We start from the raw sequence: 20,587 nt of genomic DNA, 5'->3' as shown, positions 1-20,587 counted from the left end.
AAATATACCTTGATCAGAAAAAATATTGCATTATGGCCACTGATTGGAGTTGATAATCATAGGTAATCACTGTATTAAGCAAACTAGAATTTATCAAGGATGGGTCAAGTTATCCAATTTTTTTATTTTATTTTTGTACAAATAGATTACTAAAACTTGTTAAAGTTCATTTCATAGCCAAACAGAATTGGAATAGTTAGATAATGGGTTTCAACTCCAAACTTAAAATATGAATGTATTTTTTTTAGCAAATTAGTACAAAAAATATTAAAGAATTACAGAGAGCAGAGATCCAAAGATAGTGATACGTTTTCAGTTTTCTGTAATATACAGTGTTATATATGCTTCAATAAAAAAATATATTAGATACTTAAAGGCCAGATTTAGTTTTACTGAGTTTTCAAGTTCATGGCTTGTAAGCAGTTTAAAAGAAATCCTGCCAACAGTTGTTACACACTTCAAAATAGAGACTTGTGGTTGTCTTGAGAAAGAATCATAGAAGTGTGAAACAGCTTTTGGCTGTTGCCTTTTATAGTAACTGGCTAACTGTTTATAGCTAGAATATGAACTTTTAACCTGTATATTACTGACAAAGATTATTTTAACTGAAACGTTGAGTATTTCATTTTTTTACCACATTAGCCTTTATCTGTAATACTGTTTAAATTAGTTTTAAAAATAGCATAGCATGGTTGCAAACCGAACCTATCAAAAAAAAATTGACTCTATAAGCACTTTTATTACAAAACTATGAGAAGTTTGCTTTTGACATTTGTTGCCTAATATGCGCTGTAAAGTGATGTTAATTATTTGTGTTGAACATGTATAAAAACATTCAAACTAATATTGATGTTGCAAAATGTACTGGAATAAACTTTCATAACCCAAAAAAGGGGCAGTGAGTTTCATGGCCTACCTTCCTATCTTGGACTTGGACCAAAAATAAAATATGCTTTAGGAAAATAATATCACCTTAGCTAGCTCAGGTATAATATATAATATGAGTGTCCACACAGCAAAAGGAGAAAGAAATTTGAATTTTTAGAACAGGTGTATTGAACCTTAGCAGTTAATAGCAAATCATTCCAGCTAGTAAATATTATAGTCCCAGATACAGCAGTCCTTCTAGCAAGTGCCATATTACCCAGATTGCTGATACAGGCCTGCTATTTTATATATTTTTCAATTCTTTAAACTAGAAGCACAGAATAATGTTCAGTACATGATTCAGCTCTTGTGTGCTTGCTTCAGCAAGTACAGGAGGTACAGCATTTACCTCCTTGGAAAAAACATTGCACTAAATGCAATGCTCAGTTTAGCTAATTATATTTGAAAATGTATGTTTGTGTTACTTGAAGTGGAGCATACTGCAGCAATGTCTTATGCGACCACCTCTTTTCATCGGAGGATCATGACTTTCATTTGCAGATGATGACTTATGAGGTCAAGAACTTAGATTACTTAGATTACTATTAATAAATACAATGCAGATTGAAACATATGCCATTTCACATTTTTACAAACATGTAGTTAAACTAAATTGTCAAAAGTATTGGGACACCTGCCATGCACATGAACTTTAATAGCATCCCAGCCTTGGTCTGTAGGGTTCAATATTGAGTTGGCCCACCCTTTGCAGCTGTTACAGCTTCAACTCTTCTGGGAAGGCTGTCCGCAAGGTTTAGGAGTGTGTCCATGAGAATGTTTGACCATTATTCCAGAAGAGCATTTGTGAGGTCAGGCACTGATGTTGGACGCGAAGGCCTGGCCCATAATCTCCACTCTAATTCATCCCAAAGGTGTTCAATTGGGTTGAGGTCAGGACTCTGTGCAGGGCAGTCAAGTTCCTCCACCGCAAACTCGCTCATCCATGTCTTTGTGGACCTTGATTTGTACACTGGTGCGCAGTCATGTTGGAACAGGAAGGGGCCATCCCCAAACTGTTCCCACAAAGTTGGGAGCATGAAATTGTCCAAAATGTACTTTTATATAATACAAACTGTTCTTTCTGACTGCAAACTGTAGATTGTCCATAGCAACCAAAAGTGTCCCTTTATGTCAAAAATGGTTTTAGAGCAGCTAGAAAACAGCGATAATAAATTATAATCACTTGCAGAATTGTGCGATAGCAATTTGTGGGGAAATTCGTCATAAAAAAATAAAAGTAATGACAGCAACAATTCTGCAACTGAGCAAATTTCTGTGATTTTGAGTTGATTACATTATTGAATAATTTTTATTATAATTATTTTATTATTTGTTATAATTATAATTATTTATTATATTATAATTTATAATTTTGTTTTTAAAAAAAATTTCATACCCGGGATGCCTACTAGACTCTTGTTTGGTCAGATTTAAGTGAGTTATTCCTAAGAATTACAGGCCTACAGTACAAATCACCAAATTTCCTTGCAAACAATGGTACCGCTTTCAGCACCTTTTTTCTGAAAGAATCATACCGCCAGGGAGGTTAAGGTGATGGTAATGGGGATAATGCTTGGACTTGCCCTATGAATCTGATTTTTTTCTTTTTGCCATCTTTGTCTTATTAGGGCGATCTTCCTTTATTTATGTCCTGTATGCTCAACAGGAAGCGAGAGATTATCTTTACCATGTAAGGAAAATTCCCCCTTAGTTGTCACTAGAACAAGTGGGCCCATTCCTGTTTTGTTGATTTGCCCCCACTTTTATTTCTGGTAACACTGGTGATGAGGACAATTACAGAGAGTGAATCTCCCTAATGGGGACAGAGACAACAATAATAACCGGACATTTGGTTGTAACTTCTCATCACTCTGTTCATAGCTTAAACAAAACAAAAAAAAGTTTTGCCTTTAGTTGTACTTTACACTAAATTGTGTCAAATAAGGAGCTATACAATGATAATTCCATTCTTAAATGCAGCTGGATACAATACTTTTGGTTACTTGTTGAAAAAATGTTCTTTCTTTTTCATTCCTCCGCAAACCCCTTGTCAACTAACATAATACCCATTACTCCGGTGTTCTTATAGGCAGGCCATAGACAATGCAAATTATTTTCCTTGCATTATTGGCCTTACTGAAGAAAAAAACAAAAACAAATAATGAGCTCATCAAAGCCCAATAATTAACTGATCATTTATTTGACAAAATCAGCTAAAATTGTTACAGTTTTTTTTATTATTAACTAATTTACAGGTTTTAGTTCCAGGGTTTCTTTTAGTGTATATCAAAATCTTTGCATGCTCAAAGTTGTAACAAACCAGTGGGTATGCAGGAGACAACATTTAGATATTTCAGGTTTGCACTGCTGCATGTCCCTTTTAACTTTCCTTGACTCTCTACTAGCATGTGAAACAGCCTGTGGTACCCCTTGTCAAAAGGGAGCTGGGGAGAACATAAAGGGAAAGCTATTGTTCAGCCATTAGAAATCTAGTTGCCTTTTGCCATGTGCAGAATCCTAATTACTTATAGTAAAGGGGAACTCAAGAAAGAAAGCATATTTGGAATCTACATGGACTTGTGGAATGATGTGGAGACTGCTTTACTAAATATACACTTCAGGGTACACATGTTTCAATATGTACACATTAAACATCAAAGTTTCAGGGGACAGGTGGGAGTAAAATATTTTTTTTTTCTGGCACAAAAATGTCCCTGCTATCTGGATTTATTAAAGCGGATCTCCACTCTAAAGTGAAGTCGTGCTGATCGGCACCCTCCCCCCTCCGGTGTCACATTTGACACCTTTCAGGGGGGAGGGGGGTGCAGATACCTGTCTACAGACAGGTATCTGCACCCACTTCCGGCCCTACGATACGGGCAAAAGACGGGTTTTTTCCTTGCTTCCCGTCCGTCCCCCGTTGTATGCTGGGAACACTCGGCTCCCAGCACACAGCGGGAGCCAATCGGCGGGCGCAGCGCGACTCGCGCATGCGCCGTAGGGAACCGGGCAGTGAAGCCGGAGCGCTTCACTTCCTGGTTCCCTCACCGTGGATGGAGGGGGGAGCAGCAGGGTGACGAGCGATCGGCTCGTCATCTGCTGTGATCAGCGCTGGACTCCAGGACAGGTAAGTGTCCTTATATTAAAAGTCAGCAGCTGCAGTATTTGTAGCTGCTGGCTTTTAATATATTTATTTAGTGGCACATCCGCTTTAAACAGATAGCATGACATTTCTAATGCCACATGTCTAACTCGAGATCAGCTGAGATGCTAAAAGCTTCCGTGCAAGGTTTAACAGTAACATTTTTTTTAACAGTTTAGGCATCCATGTAATAAAAAAAAAAACATTAGTAGAAATTAATATGTAGCTGTTCTCAAGTGGTGCTCCAATCATTCAGAGAACAACTTAACATTGGTGCCTTTGTAGAAAAAACTGTCTGCCATTGGTTTCATAATGGGCAATAGCATTGCTGTAAAATGATTTTATAAGCCAGAATATATATACATGTTGGCATTGCTGGTAAAACATACTACAGTGATCATTTTAAAAACGGTAAGTTTATAAGTTTATCCAAAAATATTAACTGGTGCTAAACCTTTTTCTTTCTTATAACAGATGCGTCAACTTTTACCAACTTCTGAAACCCAGAATGAAAATGATCAATCTGACTTGTACAGAAAATATAAGGACCGTATTAGAAGAAATCTCCATATTGTACTGGCCTTTAGTCCTACAGGAAAAGCTTTCCGAGATCAGCTTCGTCACTACACATCTCTAGTGAATTGCTGCACGATCAACTGGTTTCAGGTGATGGTGAATTTACTGGGACTAGAAATAAGAATTAGAATTAGTTTGAAATAGGCAACTATGAGAATAGCATAACCAAGTGTTTGAAGAGACCTGACCGATGACTAACTTTTTGAGCATTTACTAAAGATCCATACCTGCATAACATCAGATTATTTTGTAAACTAGAAACGTCTTGATAGATAATTCACTTTTTAGAAATTTTGAACATTTTACAAACTTTCACGTCTGCATAACATCACATTATTATGTCAGGTAGGAGTAGTGACTATCTCAGCCTCCACATGTCATATTTGAAGATTGTTTTGGTTTCCTGCAATGTTACAAATATCAGTGTTAACAAACTAAAGACTACTAAAGAGCCAAACACTTAGTTTTGAATTCAGGGTAAGGTCAAAAACTTAACAAAAGTTTGAATGTCAAATTCAAACCTTATTGTAGCCAATGAGAGCTGAATCTTTGAAATAAATAACTGCCATTCTCTAATAGACAAGGGACTGTCGAACAAAGGGCATGTGGGTAGCTGGACAGTGTCCTGGAAGTCATGTACCAATGCAAACATTTTTAGTTATACAGAACATTTCAGGGATTGCCTTTTGCCTTCTGAGTCCCTCTTTATGGCCTTCATTATCATAGAGGCTGTTGTTCTATTTACTCCTCTTCCCCAAAGGGTATGGTTCCCCTAACATTTCTTTATTTTTTCTCTCCCTTCCCCACCCTACTCTGTCCTCTGCCACCTTCTGACATTTCTCCTATTGAGGCTGACTGCATTGTTTTTTCCCGCTCCCCCCTCAGTTCCTTCTATCTTTTCCCCCCTTGTTTTCTTCTTGCAGTTATATTTATGCAACTTAGGTTTACATTAAACCATGACTGGATGGAAAATTATATACACTGGTTCTTGTGTTGTTGGGTGGAGGCATTCTTCTGCTCTTGTGCTACAGGACAAGGCTTTGCATGGGTGTGTTATATATCTTATGCACTTAGGTTGTTTGGCCTTCCTACCCATGTACACTTCATTTACTCCTCATAGCATTATCCAGGATAAAGTGCTAACTAAGTTAATGTATATACCGTACCTATCTGATAATTGCTCATGCTCAACGGTTCTCATTCTATTTACTATATTTCTTTTTTTTTCTTTGTTATTTTGGTTAGAGCTATTGTTGCGTGCTCCATCTTTTTGTTTGTTTTTTGTTTTGTTAGATATGGGTGCTATACTGTACTGAATTGTATTGTATTTGAATACTTTTGTTAGTTCTTCAATAAAATATTATGGAACAAAAAAAAATACAGTGCATACCCCAGAAACAACAGAAAAACATGTGGCACAGTGACTGGACAGATTGTAAGCAGTTTGATTGGAGCCAAGGTTGGCAATTTAAGATGGAGACGGCTATGATAAAGTTCTATCAAGTGAACATATCAGGGATTTGAGGGCACATGGAGTTCACCCGAAATGGCTACAAACTCTTCTGGCCTGCCTAAGAAAATCTTGTGAGCCAGGGTATACAAAAATAAATATGTCATAGATTAAGAATCAGCTACATATAGGGTGGACTTTCTGACCAGGACTAGCTGGTAGCATCTGGAAAGGCAGAGAGTAGACACAGAGTGTATGGCATGCCTGCTTAATTAGCAATAGTGGAACCCCTAAGAAGGACTGAGCTGCAGAGTCTATTAATCCACTTTGTCTTTACCATTGTTCCTAAAAGTGGAGATGTGATGCTGCAGACGATTGTCACATTGCAGTCCTCTAAATCACCTGAGCATACAGCACAGAAGCACACAGAAGAAGAGTGAGTAGAAAAAGAGTCTGGGAGTGCTTGGCGCTAGCAATGAGAAGCTGGCAGGAAGGCAAAGGGAAAGCTGGCTGATTGGAGTACAGAGAGAAACACAAAACTGAAGGAAGATTGAATGCTGACAGGAGTACACAGGGTTCTGGGAGCAGGATAGAGGCTGAAGAACACTAAGATCACTGGAGCAGGCCATGGTCACAGTCACAAGATATAGAATGGGGTTCACTGGGATCATGTCTGAATGCAGGCTACAATGTATCAGGAACACAGAGCTGGTGCAAGCTGAGAAAATACTTGGGAGTGCTGGGGATCACTGGAAGCACACATGAGCTGGGTAAAGAATGGACAGACACTGGGAATACTAGACGTCACAGCACTAGGAGGCACTGGGAAACATACAAGAAGTCATTTGGAAACACAGAAAGTCCATCTGCTAGTGCATGAAAAAAATTTTTCAACAAGACAGCCCCCTCTCTGTATTCGGCTGTGGCACCAGAGCAAACAGGAAGCAGGAAGCTGGTGGCCACACACAGAGGGAAAGACCCAGTTCTGGAATGTGGAACAGGTGAATGTGACAACCTACACCACCAGGTTGAGGACTTGTGACAGACATGGTACATGTGTAAACTTTCCCAGCCAAAGGACATACAGCAGTTTTGTGCTGTTGTTACAAACAACCTTGCAAAAGATGGCATAGGGTAAGCAACCATTGGACCTTCCCCTGTCATACTGACGGAATCTCTTCCCTAGTGGGGCTCCTGTATCCTTGGCAGATCAGCTGCAAAACTGCATGGCATTGTTTTACCTGAGCCATTACATACTGTAGCCTTATAGGGGAACTGATGGTTCTGAGAATGACCCATCTGAAAAAGGCACTGAATAGAGGGCAAAGGATACTGGTTTGTCACTGTCCCTAGGTATCAGGATGTGTGGTGTCAGACAGTGTTCCGTGCTGCATCCTTTCCCAGCTCCAACAGATTTACCTAGTGGGCAATAAAATATATATCTTCTTTGCCTATACTTGTTGAAACACATGTCGGTGGCCATGTGGATCCTCCTGCTGATTTAGTGGTCCAGCAATGTGGAAACATTACCTTCCACATGATGATGGAGGATAAGGATGGACTTACAGGCAAGAAATGACAACTGGGAACATTCCACTGTGGTAATTCATAGGCCACAAATTCAGCCAGGGGACAGACTCCACCAGCTGGAACAACAGCAGCTTTAAAGCCAGCATTTTTCCATGCTGGTCTTGAGGTTCTGGGCATGGTTTTGGGGGGTATACTTTTTCTTCCATTCCAATAGCTGGGGAAAAGAAAGCTGCCTCCTCAGTGGTAAAGCTGAAGATGTCAGGGTGGGGTTTGTTAGAATCAGAGCATGGTTGCAGGTTACATGTGGCTCAATGCTAACCCTCTTTCTTGCTGAAAATGCCAATAGATAAACCTCTTGAAATACTGTCATCCCTATAACTTGCGACTGATGTCAATCACATGCAGATGCTACTCTCACCGATCTGCATGGTGAATAATTATGCCTTTTCCTATATGTGGCACCAAAATAATAAATTGCATTACCACACTTGAGATGATGGTGACAAATACTGCATATAAATTAAGGTTCGTGTGCAGCCCATAATGAACACAGCTAAACAAGTCCAGGAGATAAAAGTGGATGACATCCTGCCTGTTGTGCCTCTTCCTCACTTTTGTCCTACACTATATCTAGCACCTAGCTATATATATATATATATATATATATATATATATATATATATATATATATATATATATATATATATATATATATATAGTATCTCACAAAAGTGAGTACACCCCTCACATTTTTATAAATATTTTTTTATATCTTTTCATGTGACAACACTGAAGAAATTAGAGCTTGTACAGTATGTTAATTTGCGGTCCCCTCAAAATAACTAAACCCACAGCCATTAATGTCTAAACCGCTGGCAACAAAAGTAAGTACACCCCTTAGTGAAAATTTCCAAAATTGGGCCCAAATTGTCAATATTTTATGTGGCCACCATTATTTTCCAGCACTGCCTTAACCCTCCTGGGCATGGAGTTCACCAGAGCATCACAGGTTACCACTGGAGTCCTCGTCCACTCTTCCATGACGACATCACAGAGCTGGTGGATGTTAGAGACCTTGCGCTCCTCCACCATCTAATTGAGGAGGCAACACAGATGCTCAATAGGGTTTAGGTCTGGAGACATGATTTACACCATCTGAACCAAATAAGTTGATCTTGGTCTCATCAGACCAGAGGACATGGTTCCAGTAATCATGTCTTTAGCCTGCGTGTCTTCGGCCAACTCTTTGCAGGATTTCTTGTGCATCATCTTTAGAAGAGGCTTCCTTCTGGGAAGACAGCGATGCAGACCAATTTGATGCAATGTGTGGCATATGGTCTGAGCACTGAACGACTGACCCCCCCCCCCCACCTCTTCAACCTCTGCACCAATGCTGTCAGCACTCATACGTCTATTTCCCAAAGACAACCTCTGGATATGACGCTGAGCACGTGCACTCAACCTTTTTGGTGGACCATGACGAGGCCTGTTGTAAGTGGAACCTGTTCTGTTAAACCACTTTATGGTCTTGGCCACCGTGCTGCAGTTTAGGTTCAGGGTCTTGGCAATCTTCTTATAGCCTAGGCTGTCTTTATGTAGAGCAACAATTCAGATCCTCAGAGAGTTCTTTGCCATGAGGTGCATGTTGAATTTCCAGTGACCAGTATGAGAGAGTGAGAGCAATAATACCAAATTTGACACACCTGTTCTCTGTCATTTACACCTGAGACTTTGTAACACTAATAAGTCACATCACACCGGGGGGGGTGGCTAATTGGGTCCAATTTGGACATTTTCACTTAGGGGTGTACTCACATTTGTTGCCAGTGGTTTAGACATCAATGGCTAAGTGTTGAGTTATTTTGAGGGGGACAGAAAATGTACACTGTTATACAAGCTGTACACTCACTACTTTACATTGTAGCAAAGTGTAATTTCTTCAGTGTTGTCACATGAAAAGTTATAATGAAATATTTACAAAAATGTGAGGGGTGTACACAATAAAACAAAATAAGAAAGAAGGAACAGCAACAAAATTTTCTGAAAAAAAAACTAGTGGCAGCTGGACCTTTTAAAATCACAGTAAATGCTGCAGTCCGCTCTCCACTAGTCTTCCAAACTGCAAATTACTGTAAATAATCAGTGGATATATACAGCAGCAATGAACACTACAGTAAATAGCTCTGGGGTAGTAGACAGACTGCACAATACAAACCCTGTTTCCTTGCAATACAGCTGTCCCTCTTTCTCACTAAAGCCCAACTCACTGGTTAATGGCTGCTGGGAAATCAACCTATTGTATGTGGGCTGGTATTTTGCCAAAAACCATCACTGGTCTTGCACCTAATTCCCTTTTACAATGGTTACAGGATATTCAGCTGAGCAATTTCTGATGAACATCCTGAAAGTCCAAACCACCCCAAACATAGAAAGATTGGCCCGAATCTGTGTTCTAGCCGAACCCTGAGTACATTCCTACTCAAGACTTCAACACTATTTTAAAACTCCTACTGAATTCAGAAAAGACTGCTACACCTGTAATATATCCCATATGAATATGAATAATTCAAAAGTAATATGTGCATATACCATATGGCTATCAGCTTATTTAAATATATTTATTAAAAACAGAAAATATTTATGGTGATATTTTGGTGATCTTTCCTTGGTATCTGTATATACAGTATTTGTATCTCCTGCTTTCCGGGTACAAATTGACTTTGTACTTTTTTCTGATTCTTCTCCAAATTATGTCTCTTTGTATCTATTGGTGTTCTAATATAAGTTTAAATATTTATCTAGGCATATGCGTTTTGTTTTTTGTTTTTATTCCTTTGCTACCTGTGTACAACTTTTGTATCCTTTGGCTGGAAGTTTGGAAAGCTAGGGGGTCAAGGTTTCAAAAATCTTTTTTGCTTACTGCATAATGCAGTTTCTGCCTAATCAAAACTATTTTGTAGCTGTTTGTCCACTTTTGGTTACTTTTATTCTCCATTAGTTCCATCCTATTTATTTGCAGGTACTTTGTACATGTTTTCTAAATACTCAACATTTCTATCCTCTATGATCCTATTTCACTTTGATTTTATTAAAATAAGGACAGTATTGGCCAGATTCACGTACGGCGGCTCAAAGTTGTGCGGGCGTAGCGTATGTAATTTACGTTACGCCGCCGCAAGTTAGAGAGGCAAGTGCTGTATTCACAAAGCACTTGCGTCCTAAGTTACGGCGGCGTAGCGTAAATGTGCCGGCGTAAGCGCGCCTAATTCAAATTGTGAAGAGGTGGACGTGTTTTATGTAAATAAAGCATGACCCCAAGTAAATTACGTTTTGAACGAACGGCGCATGCGCCGTCCGCGGTCGTATCCCAGTGCGTATGCTCCAAATCACGTTGCAAATAGTCAATGCTTTCGACGTGAACGTAACCTACGCCTAGCCCTATTCTGAATCGACTTACGAAAATGACGCAAACAATGTGAAATTCGACGGCGGTTCCGACGTCCATACTTAACATTGGCTGCGCCATCTTTTTGGTGGTTTATCTTTACGCCTGAAAACGCCTTACGTAAACGGCGTATCTTTACTGCGACGGGTGAGCGTACATTCGTGAATAGGCGTATCTCGCTGATTTACATATTCTAGGCGTAAATCAGCGTACACGCCCCTAGCGGCCAGTGTAAATAGACAGCTAAGATACAACGGCGTAGGAAGACTTATGCCGCTCGTATCTTAGCAACATTTAAGCGTATCTCAGTTTGAGCATACGCTTAAATGTAGGATGTTGCGGATTCAGAGTTACGACGGCGTAACTATAACTGAATCTGGCTATATATGTTTTTTTATGCCTTTTTGTGTTTTTAAAGTGGCATACACATAACAAAGTGTTGGGATTCGGGAGGATTCATGGATTGCTTTTTTTTCAAAATTGTCGCTCTTTTTTTGTTTATAGCGCAAAAAAGAAAAACCGCAGAGGTGATCAAATACCACCAAAAGAAATCTCTATTTGTGGGAAAAAAAGGACGTAAATTTTGTTTTGGGTAGCACATCGCACGACTGCGCAATTGTCAGTTAAACTGACGCTGTGCCGAATCGCAAAAAGTGCTCTGATCAGGAAGGGGTAAATTCTTCCGGGGCTGAAGTGGTTAATATCACACCCAACTTGAAGGATTCCATTTTTGTTTTGGGCATTGTTATTGCTTCACAGAGAGTTACCACAGATTGCTAAAGATTGGTACATTTGCACATTTTTATATGTAGTCTCACTGTTGACATTTTACATCATATTACCATAAATAAATCTATAAAATATTATATAAGTGCAATTGTTTTGTTGTGTGTTGTTTAGAAGTTGACTTAATTCTTTTTATGATGTTATATCTAACAGGCATGGCCTGAAGATGCACTTCAGAAGGTGGCAAATCATTTTCTTGACGATGTGGAAATGTCACAGGAAATCAGAAATGAAGCTGTGTTCATGTGTCATCACTTCCATCAGAGTGTTGTTGCACTCTCAGAAAGGTATTTAATTAAATCTGTGGCATAACTGTTTACCTGAACATTCAAAGCTGATTCTTATTGCCAAGCAAGAGTATGCTCTAAAGAACAGGGCAACATTTTGTTGTTTTCACTGAGAATTTTGCTTGTCATTAAATAAACCTTTAAGACTGATTTAATTGACCTTTAATTCGGTATTATTGTAGTGGTTACTGAGTAGATTGAAACTGCAAGCTTTCAAGACAACTCATATTTTCTTTGGACACATGAAAGATACCTGAAAGATTTTCATCGAATTTACAAATATTGTGTGTGCTTAAAAGTACTCTTGTCTATACAAAAAATAACTGTATTCTTTACTTTGCTGCGGCAGTTCTATAATACCATCTTTGATTATTTTTGAAATGATTGCCTCAACTAACTTCAAAGTTATGCCCATAATTTGTTATACTTAAAGTAAAACTCAAGTTAATATTTAAAAATGGTAGCGGGTACAGTTATTTAGCAAAGGAAACTTTATAGGGGTCTTCTGCCAAAAACACAATTAGCTATTGTACTAATAATTCCTTAAAGTGGAGGTTCCCCCTCAAAAAAATTTCTGACATCACATGGAGTCGAGCCATCCTACCGACAGAATGCCGGTGTTTTTTTTTTTTTTTCTCAGCACATACCTCGTTATCACGATTTTCACCCCCCGGCAATCCCGCGGGACTGGGAGTTCCCAAGCACTGCCTGTGATTGACAGGCTTCCGTACGGCACATACTGCGCGTCACAGGTTGCCGAAAAAACCCGAACGTCGGTGCGGCTCTATACGACGCCTGCGCACCGACGTTCGGGTTCTGTCAGCAACCTGTGACGTGCAGTATGCGCCGTTCGGAAGCCTGTCAATCCTGCTCTCTTTAATAGCCACCAAGGAGGGAGGAATAAGCTGAAGTGAGTTTGTGATCTCCTGCTGAGTAGATTTTTTACAAGTGTACACTGCCTGGGCAGACCTAAAAATGGCCAGGAGAAGATGTCAGCATCCATAGATGGAGCAACAAGGCAATGGAATGTGGTTCACACATTACTGGAGAAGGGAAGTATACCATAATGTGCAAGTATTCAAGTCTATACTTTTACAATATGGCAACGCTCCAGGGACCTGCAATACATTTACTTTAAACTTTGTTTTAGTCTGCCATCCAAGGCTAAGCAACAGGTTCTGTTTATAGCTCACAACATTTCCTGTGCAGTCCCATTCACTAACTGGAGACATTTGATTACTTAGGATGCACTGAACTGTTCATGCAGCTCTAAAATTACCAATTATTCTCTTGGATTGCTTATCTGTCACACATCCCTTGTGATTCCTGTGGGTTTTCTTATATCCTCAACTTTTTTGTTTTTCTAATGACTTTAATATGTATAAGAGAGCAATTTAGGTGGGGTGCAGCGTAATGCGGCTGCAATAACACACACAGTCCGTGTGATTAAAGAACTGTTTTAAATAGTGCAAAGACAGTTCACAATAAACCCACTCATAGATCCAGCAGTGTGTAGTGAGCAGGTTTCAACCAAACTGACGGCACCTGTTAGGAAGGGAAGAGTGCAGCCTGGCTGTCTTGGGCCCAAACATGAAGATGTCCAGAGAAGCTGTGAGCCTTATGCTTTCCCTTCTCATCAGGAACCTTTCCCTGCCACTGGTTCTGTTCCTATCAGGTGGGTACCTGTCTCTACTTTATTCACTTACAAAATTTGATTCAAGCCTGGGAGCCAGGGCCTTAGATTGGCTCTGCTTGACCCAAGATGGCTGCTAGAGTCACATGGGGTAACAACATCCAATTGGGTCATTTCCCCAGTGACTTAGGAAACCATAGAGGAACCAGTGCAGCATAAAACAGGACTGACCACACCCGCCGTATGCAGAATGACGGCCATGGGGTGGTTCTGTTATCCTGATTGGGCATTATATGATGTCCAGCAGGATAAGCCGCTGATGTGTTCCCCCGAAGGTGCACAGCGTGGTGATCGGTGGTGCGGTTTATCAATCCTACACACCGCATCTCCGGTCTATATAAAGAGCCTCTGACGTAGGCTCTTTACCACATGATCAGCTGTGTCCAATCACAGCTGATCACATCATAACCAGGAAGTGCCTGCCAGTGATGCCCATTAGTGCCCCACCAATGATGCTTACCTGTACTCACATGTGATGCCAATCAGTGCCCACCTGGACTTACATTTTATGGCATTCAGTGCCCATAAAGGATGCCAATTAGTGCCCATTTGTAGTGCCAGTCAGTGCCCATCAATAATGCCTGCCAGTGCCTCCTCATCAGTGCTGCCTATCAGTGCCATCTAACAGTGCCGCCCATCATTACCCACCATTGCCCATCAGTGCCACCCATAAGTGCCCATCAGTGCTGCCTATCAGTGTCCATCACTGCCACCTATAAGTGCCCAACTGTGCTGCATATACATGCCGCCTATCAGTGCCCATCAGTGCTGCATATTAATGCTTCCTCTTCAGTGCCCATCAGTGGCACCTTATCTGTGCCACCTCATCAGTGCTGCCTCATCAGTGCCCATCAGTTAAAGAGAAAACATACTTATTTACAAAACTGTATAACAAAAACAAAAACTTTCAGTCTTGTTTTATTTGTAGTGCAAAAAATAAACAAACCAGTGGTGATCAAATACCACCAAAATAAAGCTCTATTTGTGGGGGAAAAAAGATGAACATTTTCATATGGGTGCAGTGTTGCATGACCGCGTGATTGTCATTCAAAGTGCGACATCCCTGAAAGCTGAAAATTGGCCTGGGCAGGAACGGAGTAAAAGCGCCCTGTATTGAAGTGGTTAAAAACACTCAAACAATCCAAGATAGTATGCTACTGTATGGTGTGGGATGGATGCTGCCACTCACTTGATTCTGCAAGGGCTGTCTGTGGGTTTGCTAGGCTATGCTCTCATGGCCTCTAGATGGAGCAGATAGCTCCAAGCGCATAGCCTAGCAATCCCACAGGCTTCTCAGCTCCTCCCGGTGATGTCACATCCACCCTGCGTTCCATACTGGTCAGAGTGGATTTCCTGGTGACACAGGGTGTCCATGCCCTAATTCATCCAGTGTTTTTGGACCACAGGTGGCCCCTGCAGGATCGAGCTAGTGGCAGCATCCATCCATACAAGCACATTCTATCTTGGATTATGTGTGTATTTTTAATCCTGTAATAAATAATATCTGTTTTATGCTGCACTGAGGTGGTGCTTCTCTTTTTTTTCTTCTATAGCTCAGAGTCAGTTCATCTCTGAAGATAGCAGCCTCCAGTGTCCCAGCCTTACTGTATATACTTTTCCTTATTATGAACTATTTTATGAACTATTTCATGGACTTTATTGCATGCATGGACTTTTATGCCGCAAATTCCGATCGTGTGTGGGCCCCATCTGACTTTTTTCCGGACTTTTTCTGTTTAGAAATAGAACAGGAAATTCCTATCGTCTGTGAGCAACTCCGACGGAGAAAAAACCCATGCATGCTCTGAAGCATTGAACTTCATTTTTCTCGGCTCGTCATAGTGTTTTACGTCACCGCCTTTTGAAAAATTCCATCGGATTTTAGGCCATCGGAAATTCCGATCGTGTGTACAGGGCATTACAGCTCCCCTCAATATATTCCATAGAGCTGTTTCACCTACAGTAAACTTGCCCAGTCCAATTGCTACCCATGTTTTTATCTGGAACTTAACAAATCCATCACATTTTTCCTTGGTGTAGTGAATAGATAAAGAACGTATTAGTGTTTATTACTGTATTGTTCTCTCAGTATTTGCGTTTATCCCTTTCTGACATTGTCCATGCACCAGATTTTTTACCTGTAGTAAATAGCTGGTGCGATGCTTGCTATCAACAAACTTGCAGGGCTCACACTTACCCTTCATAGACTTTTTTGTTTACCATGGAGCAGCTTTGCAGTAGCCTAGATTGTAAGGTGGTATGTCTGTTTCAAAACCCAACCATCTGTATGGTTCATTAATCTTTGTCTGAGTGAATATCAGACTTTGGAAATTTTTGTACTTAAAACAAACTTAGTAATATTAGCATGTCATTTAGTCAATGGTAAATTAATATACCACGGTGTCCTGCGGAGTCCATCAAGGATCCACTCTGTCGCCGGTGCTGTTTAATATCTATCTTCGCCCTCTTTTTGAAATCATCAGCAGCCAGAAGCTGCTCTACCACTCTTATGCGGATGATACACAATTGTACTTTTGCATCTGCAACAAACTAGATCATCATCTCGATCTAGAGAAATGCCTCTCTTTGATAGAGTACTGGGTGACAAAGAGTTATCTTAAACTCAACGGTTCGAAAACAGAACTTCTCCTGTTTCACCCCAATCGAAAGAATCAACTGGCAACAACCTGGACACCTCCGCCCATTCTGGGAAAAATCATCACCCCTAGCACCAAAGTCAAAAGTCTCGGAGTCATCTTCGACACCTACATGACAATGGATGCACAAATAGGGTCAGTAGTCAGCGGATCCCATCATCTGCTGCGCCTACTACGCAGACTGATTCCATTTATTCCTAAAGAAAACATAGCAGTCGTGGTGGGAACAATTTGTTAACTCCCGACTTGACTATGCAAATGCCCTTTACCTCGGACTCCCAAAGTACCAAATCACTCGCCTGCAGGTCGTTCAGAATACGGCCGCGCGACTTGTGACTGGGAAAAAACCTTGGGAATCTATCTCTCCCTCACTGAGAAGCCTTCACTGGCTCCCAGTAAAAGACAGAATCACTTTCAAAGCACTCTGTCTGACGCATAAATGTATTTTGGGAAATGCCCCCAAATATCTATGCGAAAAACTAAAGGCTTACAACTACGATCCTCCAATCAAAATATACTCCAAATCCCCAAAACCAGATACAAGTCCAAAGGAGAAAGAAGATTTGCTGTCCAAGTCCCTCGACTTTGGAACACTTTGCCAACCTCCATTCGGTTGGAGGAGAACCACTTGGCCTTTAGGAGAAAGATCAAAACCCATCTCTTCTGAGGAGAAGAGAAATGGTCAAACAAGCGCCCAGAGGCGATTCAGTTCGCATGTGCAGCGCTATATAAGTTTTTTACTCACTCACTCACTCACCACAGTCTTTATAAGCTTCTTAAAAGTTCTATATTGTTTATAACAAATATTGCTGTTTTTGTAGCTTTGATAAAATGTTTAACTAAAAAAATCTTATGCAGGATGCTTTCATGACCAATATACCTGATCTTCCCTTTAAAAAGAAATTAAATTAAAAAAATAAAATAAAAGCATTGTTACCGAGTCTTATACAATATTCATGAGCATAAACAAGTGCCTTTTTAATGACCTGACCTTGAAGCTGTTCTAGTAGAAATGAGATATATGATTTTTTCTGAAAATGCCTGTGCAGCTTTGGTTTCCTGTGATAGCTGTAAAACTCATTTTGGGGGATTGACTAGGACAAATATGTATTTATGTCTCAAGGCAGCACATAAGTGGGAAAAAACAAACTGTGTTAGGCTGTTCATCATCCACTCATGGCTACATTGTTTGGTGATTATATCTTTAATTATGGACAGGTTTTTCCAAACGCTGCAGAGACAGATATATGTCACGTCAACATCTTACCTCGAATTAATCAAGACCTTTAAGAATCTCTTAGAATGTAAGAGGCTTGAGCTATTAACCAGCAAGAACAGATATCTCGTCGGTCTGGAGAAGTTGGATTTTGCTTCTTCACAAGTAAGTAAAAATATATCTGAAGCTGATCAAGGTAATGTCCTTCCTACTGTTTCTCCTGCACAAGTAGACATTAGATTTGCAGCTTTCAGAAAGCACTTTGTAAACAGGGGTTGAAATTAGCAGTAGCCTAGGGTTATAAAAAATTCAAAGCAGATGGGCCAAATTTCTCCTGTTTTTAATTAGATTATAATGTACTCTCATTAGTAAGCAAAGCAGCCAGGCTGGCACTGAAATCACAAGAGCAAAGCTTCTGCCATGTAGGGGAGGAATAAACTTCTGTGATGGCAGCACTTGTTGTGAAAGCAGCAGGATTCTCAGGGACTTTTTCTACTTTTGGTTACTGTGCAGAATTAAAGTTTTCAGACCACATCAGCTAACACAGTGGAGAGAAACGGCACAGTCCCAAAATAGATCTGTGTGCATATCATTTGGTAGAAGCAACCATCTTAATAACATGGAAAAAATAAAGATTTTTTCTGAAAGGAAAAAGAAAGATAATAAAATCAAATGTTACCTGTTTACCTGATATATTTTTTTGCTCATTAGTTACTATTGTTTATAATGCCATTTATTCTAGAATACCTTGGAAACGGTAGCATGATAAAGGGTTCCTGTTGAGACAGGGAAGCATGTGAGCTTATGCTATAATCTCCTGTTCCTGTCCATTAACTACAGTTTCATGCTAGTAATAAAATAATTCCAAAGGTTTCTCCTTTCCCTTGTAAGTATCACAGTATCTTTGATGTAATGGAAGGTCCTAAAGTGCTTATCTCTGATTACAGAGACTTTGCAAGGCTGAGGAATAAAGTTAAGTATATTAAGGGGCACACAGTTTCATTTTGAGCATACTGAGGGCAGGGGGTGCTAATGATGGAGGGTGGTTTGACCCAAACACACATAAGTGTTGCTATACCAACAGAATAGACAATTAACAAGGAGCTATTACAGCATATATATTGCTGAAAAGTTCACCATGGCAGATTATGAATTTGTTATTTTAATAAAGTGTATGTGTCAGCCAGGGTAGGGCTGAATGCTTAAAGGGTCACTAAAGGAAATATTTTTTTTAGCTGAATAGCTTCCTTTACCCTACTGCAGTCCTGGTTTCATGTCCTCATTGTTCGTTTTTGCTCTGATGTTGCTGTAATCCTTCTCTGTTCTGAACACTTCCTGGTTGTCTGTTTCCTGATGAAAAAAGTCATGGGAGCTTTCTCTCTGTGGTCACTAATCAAGGAGGTGTGATTACTGTGTGTCTAAAACCCCTCAACACCAATCAGTTTAGTTTTACAAACCATCACTGCCCTGTATTGGCTCTGAGTCTCTGTACATCACAGAACCAGAAAACAGCATGCAAAAACGAAACTGAAACTGTAGGTACATTATATGATTGATTTTTATCAATTTTTAATCATTTTTAAAAGGAATCAGTTAACTAGTATGTCTCTATACCCTGTAAACAGTCATTTCAGCAAAAAAAAAAAATACAACTCCTTTAAAGGGGCATTTTAGTATAGCTAAATTCAAATAGAATTATTTTTTCACAAATCAAACAAATATAACAAAATACTGTAATTTTCGCTCTATAAGACGCACCTGACCATAAGATGCACCTAGGTTTTAGAGGAGGAGAACAAGAAAAAAAATATTCTGAACCAAATGGTGTACTAAAATATTTGCTGTGGACATGGACAGGGACAGGCGCTGCGGCCATGGACAGGGACAGGGGCTGCAGACATGGACAGGGACAGGGGCTGCGGACATGGACAGGGGCTGCGGACATGGACATGGACAGGGGTTGCGGACATGGACAGGGACAGGGGCTGCGGACATGGATGAGTACAGGAGCTGCAGACATGGACAGGGACAGGGGTTGCGGACATGGACAGGGACAGGGGCTGCGGACATAGTGAGCATCCTTCTTCTAATACATTTGCCGGTCATTGCTTACATGTTATATCCTTGTGACTGTACCTCTGCTGAGCCAACCGACATCAAGACCGAGCGCCCGAGTATAGCCGATAGCCGAGAACAGCCGAAGTGAGCTGAGTTTGGGCCGCCCCCTCCCACCCAAGCACAGCCAAAGTGAACTGAGCGGAGACTGCCCCCTCCCCCCTGATTATAGCCAAGCCCAGCTGAGCAGGGACCGTCCCTCTTCCCGAGCAGCATAGCCAAGCCCAGCTAAGCAGGGACCGCCCCCTCCCGCCCGAGAATAGACAAGCCCAGGTAAATGGGGACCGCCCAGGACATTCACTGTATGCCGGTATAATGGGGGACTCTGTGCTGCCGTCGGAACACGTGGGGGGCTTTTCTTAGTGTGGGGGGCGGCTTTCTTGCAGTGGCGGGGGGAGTTACCAGCGGTGGCCGGGGGTGGTGCCGGCAGTGGCAGGGGGGTGTTGCCAGCGGTGGCGGGGTGCAGTGCCTGATGTACATTCGGACCATAAGACACAGAGACATTTTCACCCATATTTTTGGGGGGGGGAAAGTGCGTCTTATGGTCCGAAAAATACGGTTCTTTCAAAGGTATATTTAATAGACCAAAAGGAAACTAATAAAGATGTTCATTGCTGGGGTTTACAGTTTAAGATTATTTTAAACAAGGGCAGGTGTCAGGTTGCCAGCAACGCCAACATGTCTCTTCCGATCAGCCGAATCTGTCAATCGTGCAGATGCTCCTGACCAGTATGAAATATATATGTACATTTACGTTATCAGT

General features: G+C 40.7%; 1 protein-coding gene across 1 annotated transcript in view; it reads left to right on the top strand.

The window, feature by feature from the left end:
• LOC120930418 (dynein heavy chain 3, axonemal-like) overlaps positions 1-20,587 on the top strand; it is a 530,045-nt gene that overhangs the window by 18,815 nt on the left and 490,643 nt on the right. The window contains exons 4-6 of the mRNA XM_040341605.1: positions 4,544-4,735; positions 12,010-12,143; positions 17,712-17,874. Coding sequence (XP_040197539.1) covers positions 4,544-4,735; positions 12,010-12,143; positions 17,712-17,874 — 489 coding nt within the window. The remainder of the gene's footprint in view (positions 1-4,543; positions 4,736-12,009; positions 12,144-17,711; positions 17,875-20,587) is intronic.

This window comes from Rana temporaria, chromosome 3, assembly GCF_905171775.1.
Source record: "Rana temporaria chromosome 3, aRanTem1.1, whole genome shotgun sequence".
Classification (NCBI taxonomy): Eukaryota; Metazoa; Chordata; class Amphibia; order Anura; family Ranidae; genus Rana; species Rana temporaria.
Note: the sequence above shows the minus strand (reverse complement) of the source record. Positions and strands in the feature narration are given on the sequence as shown.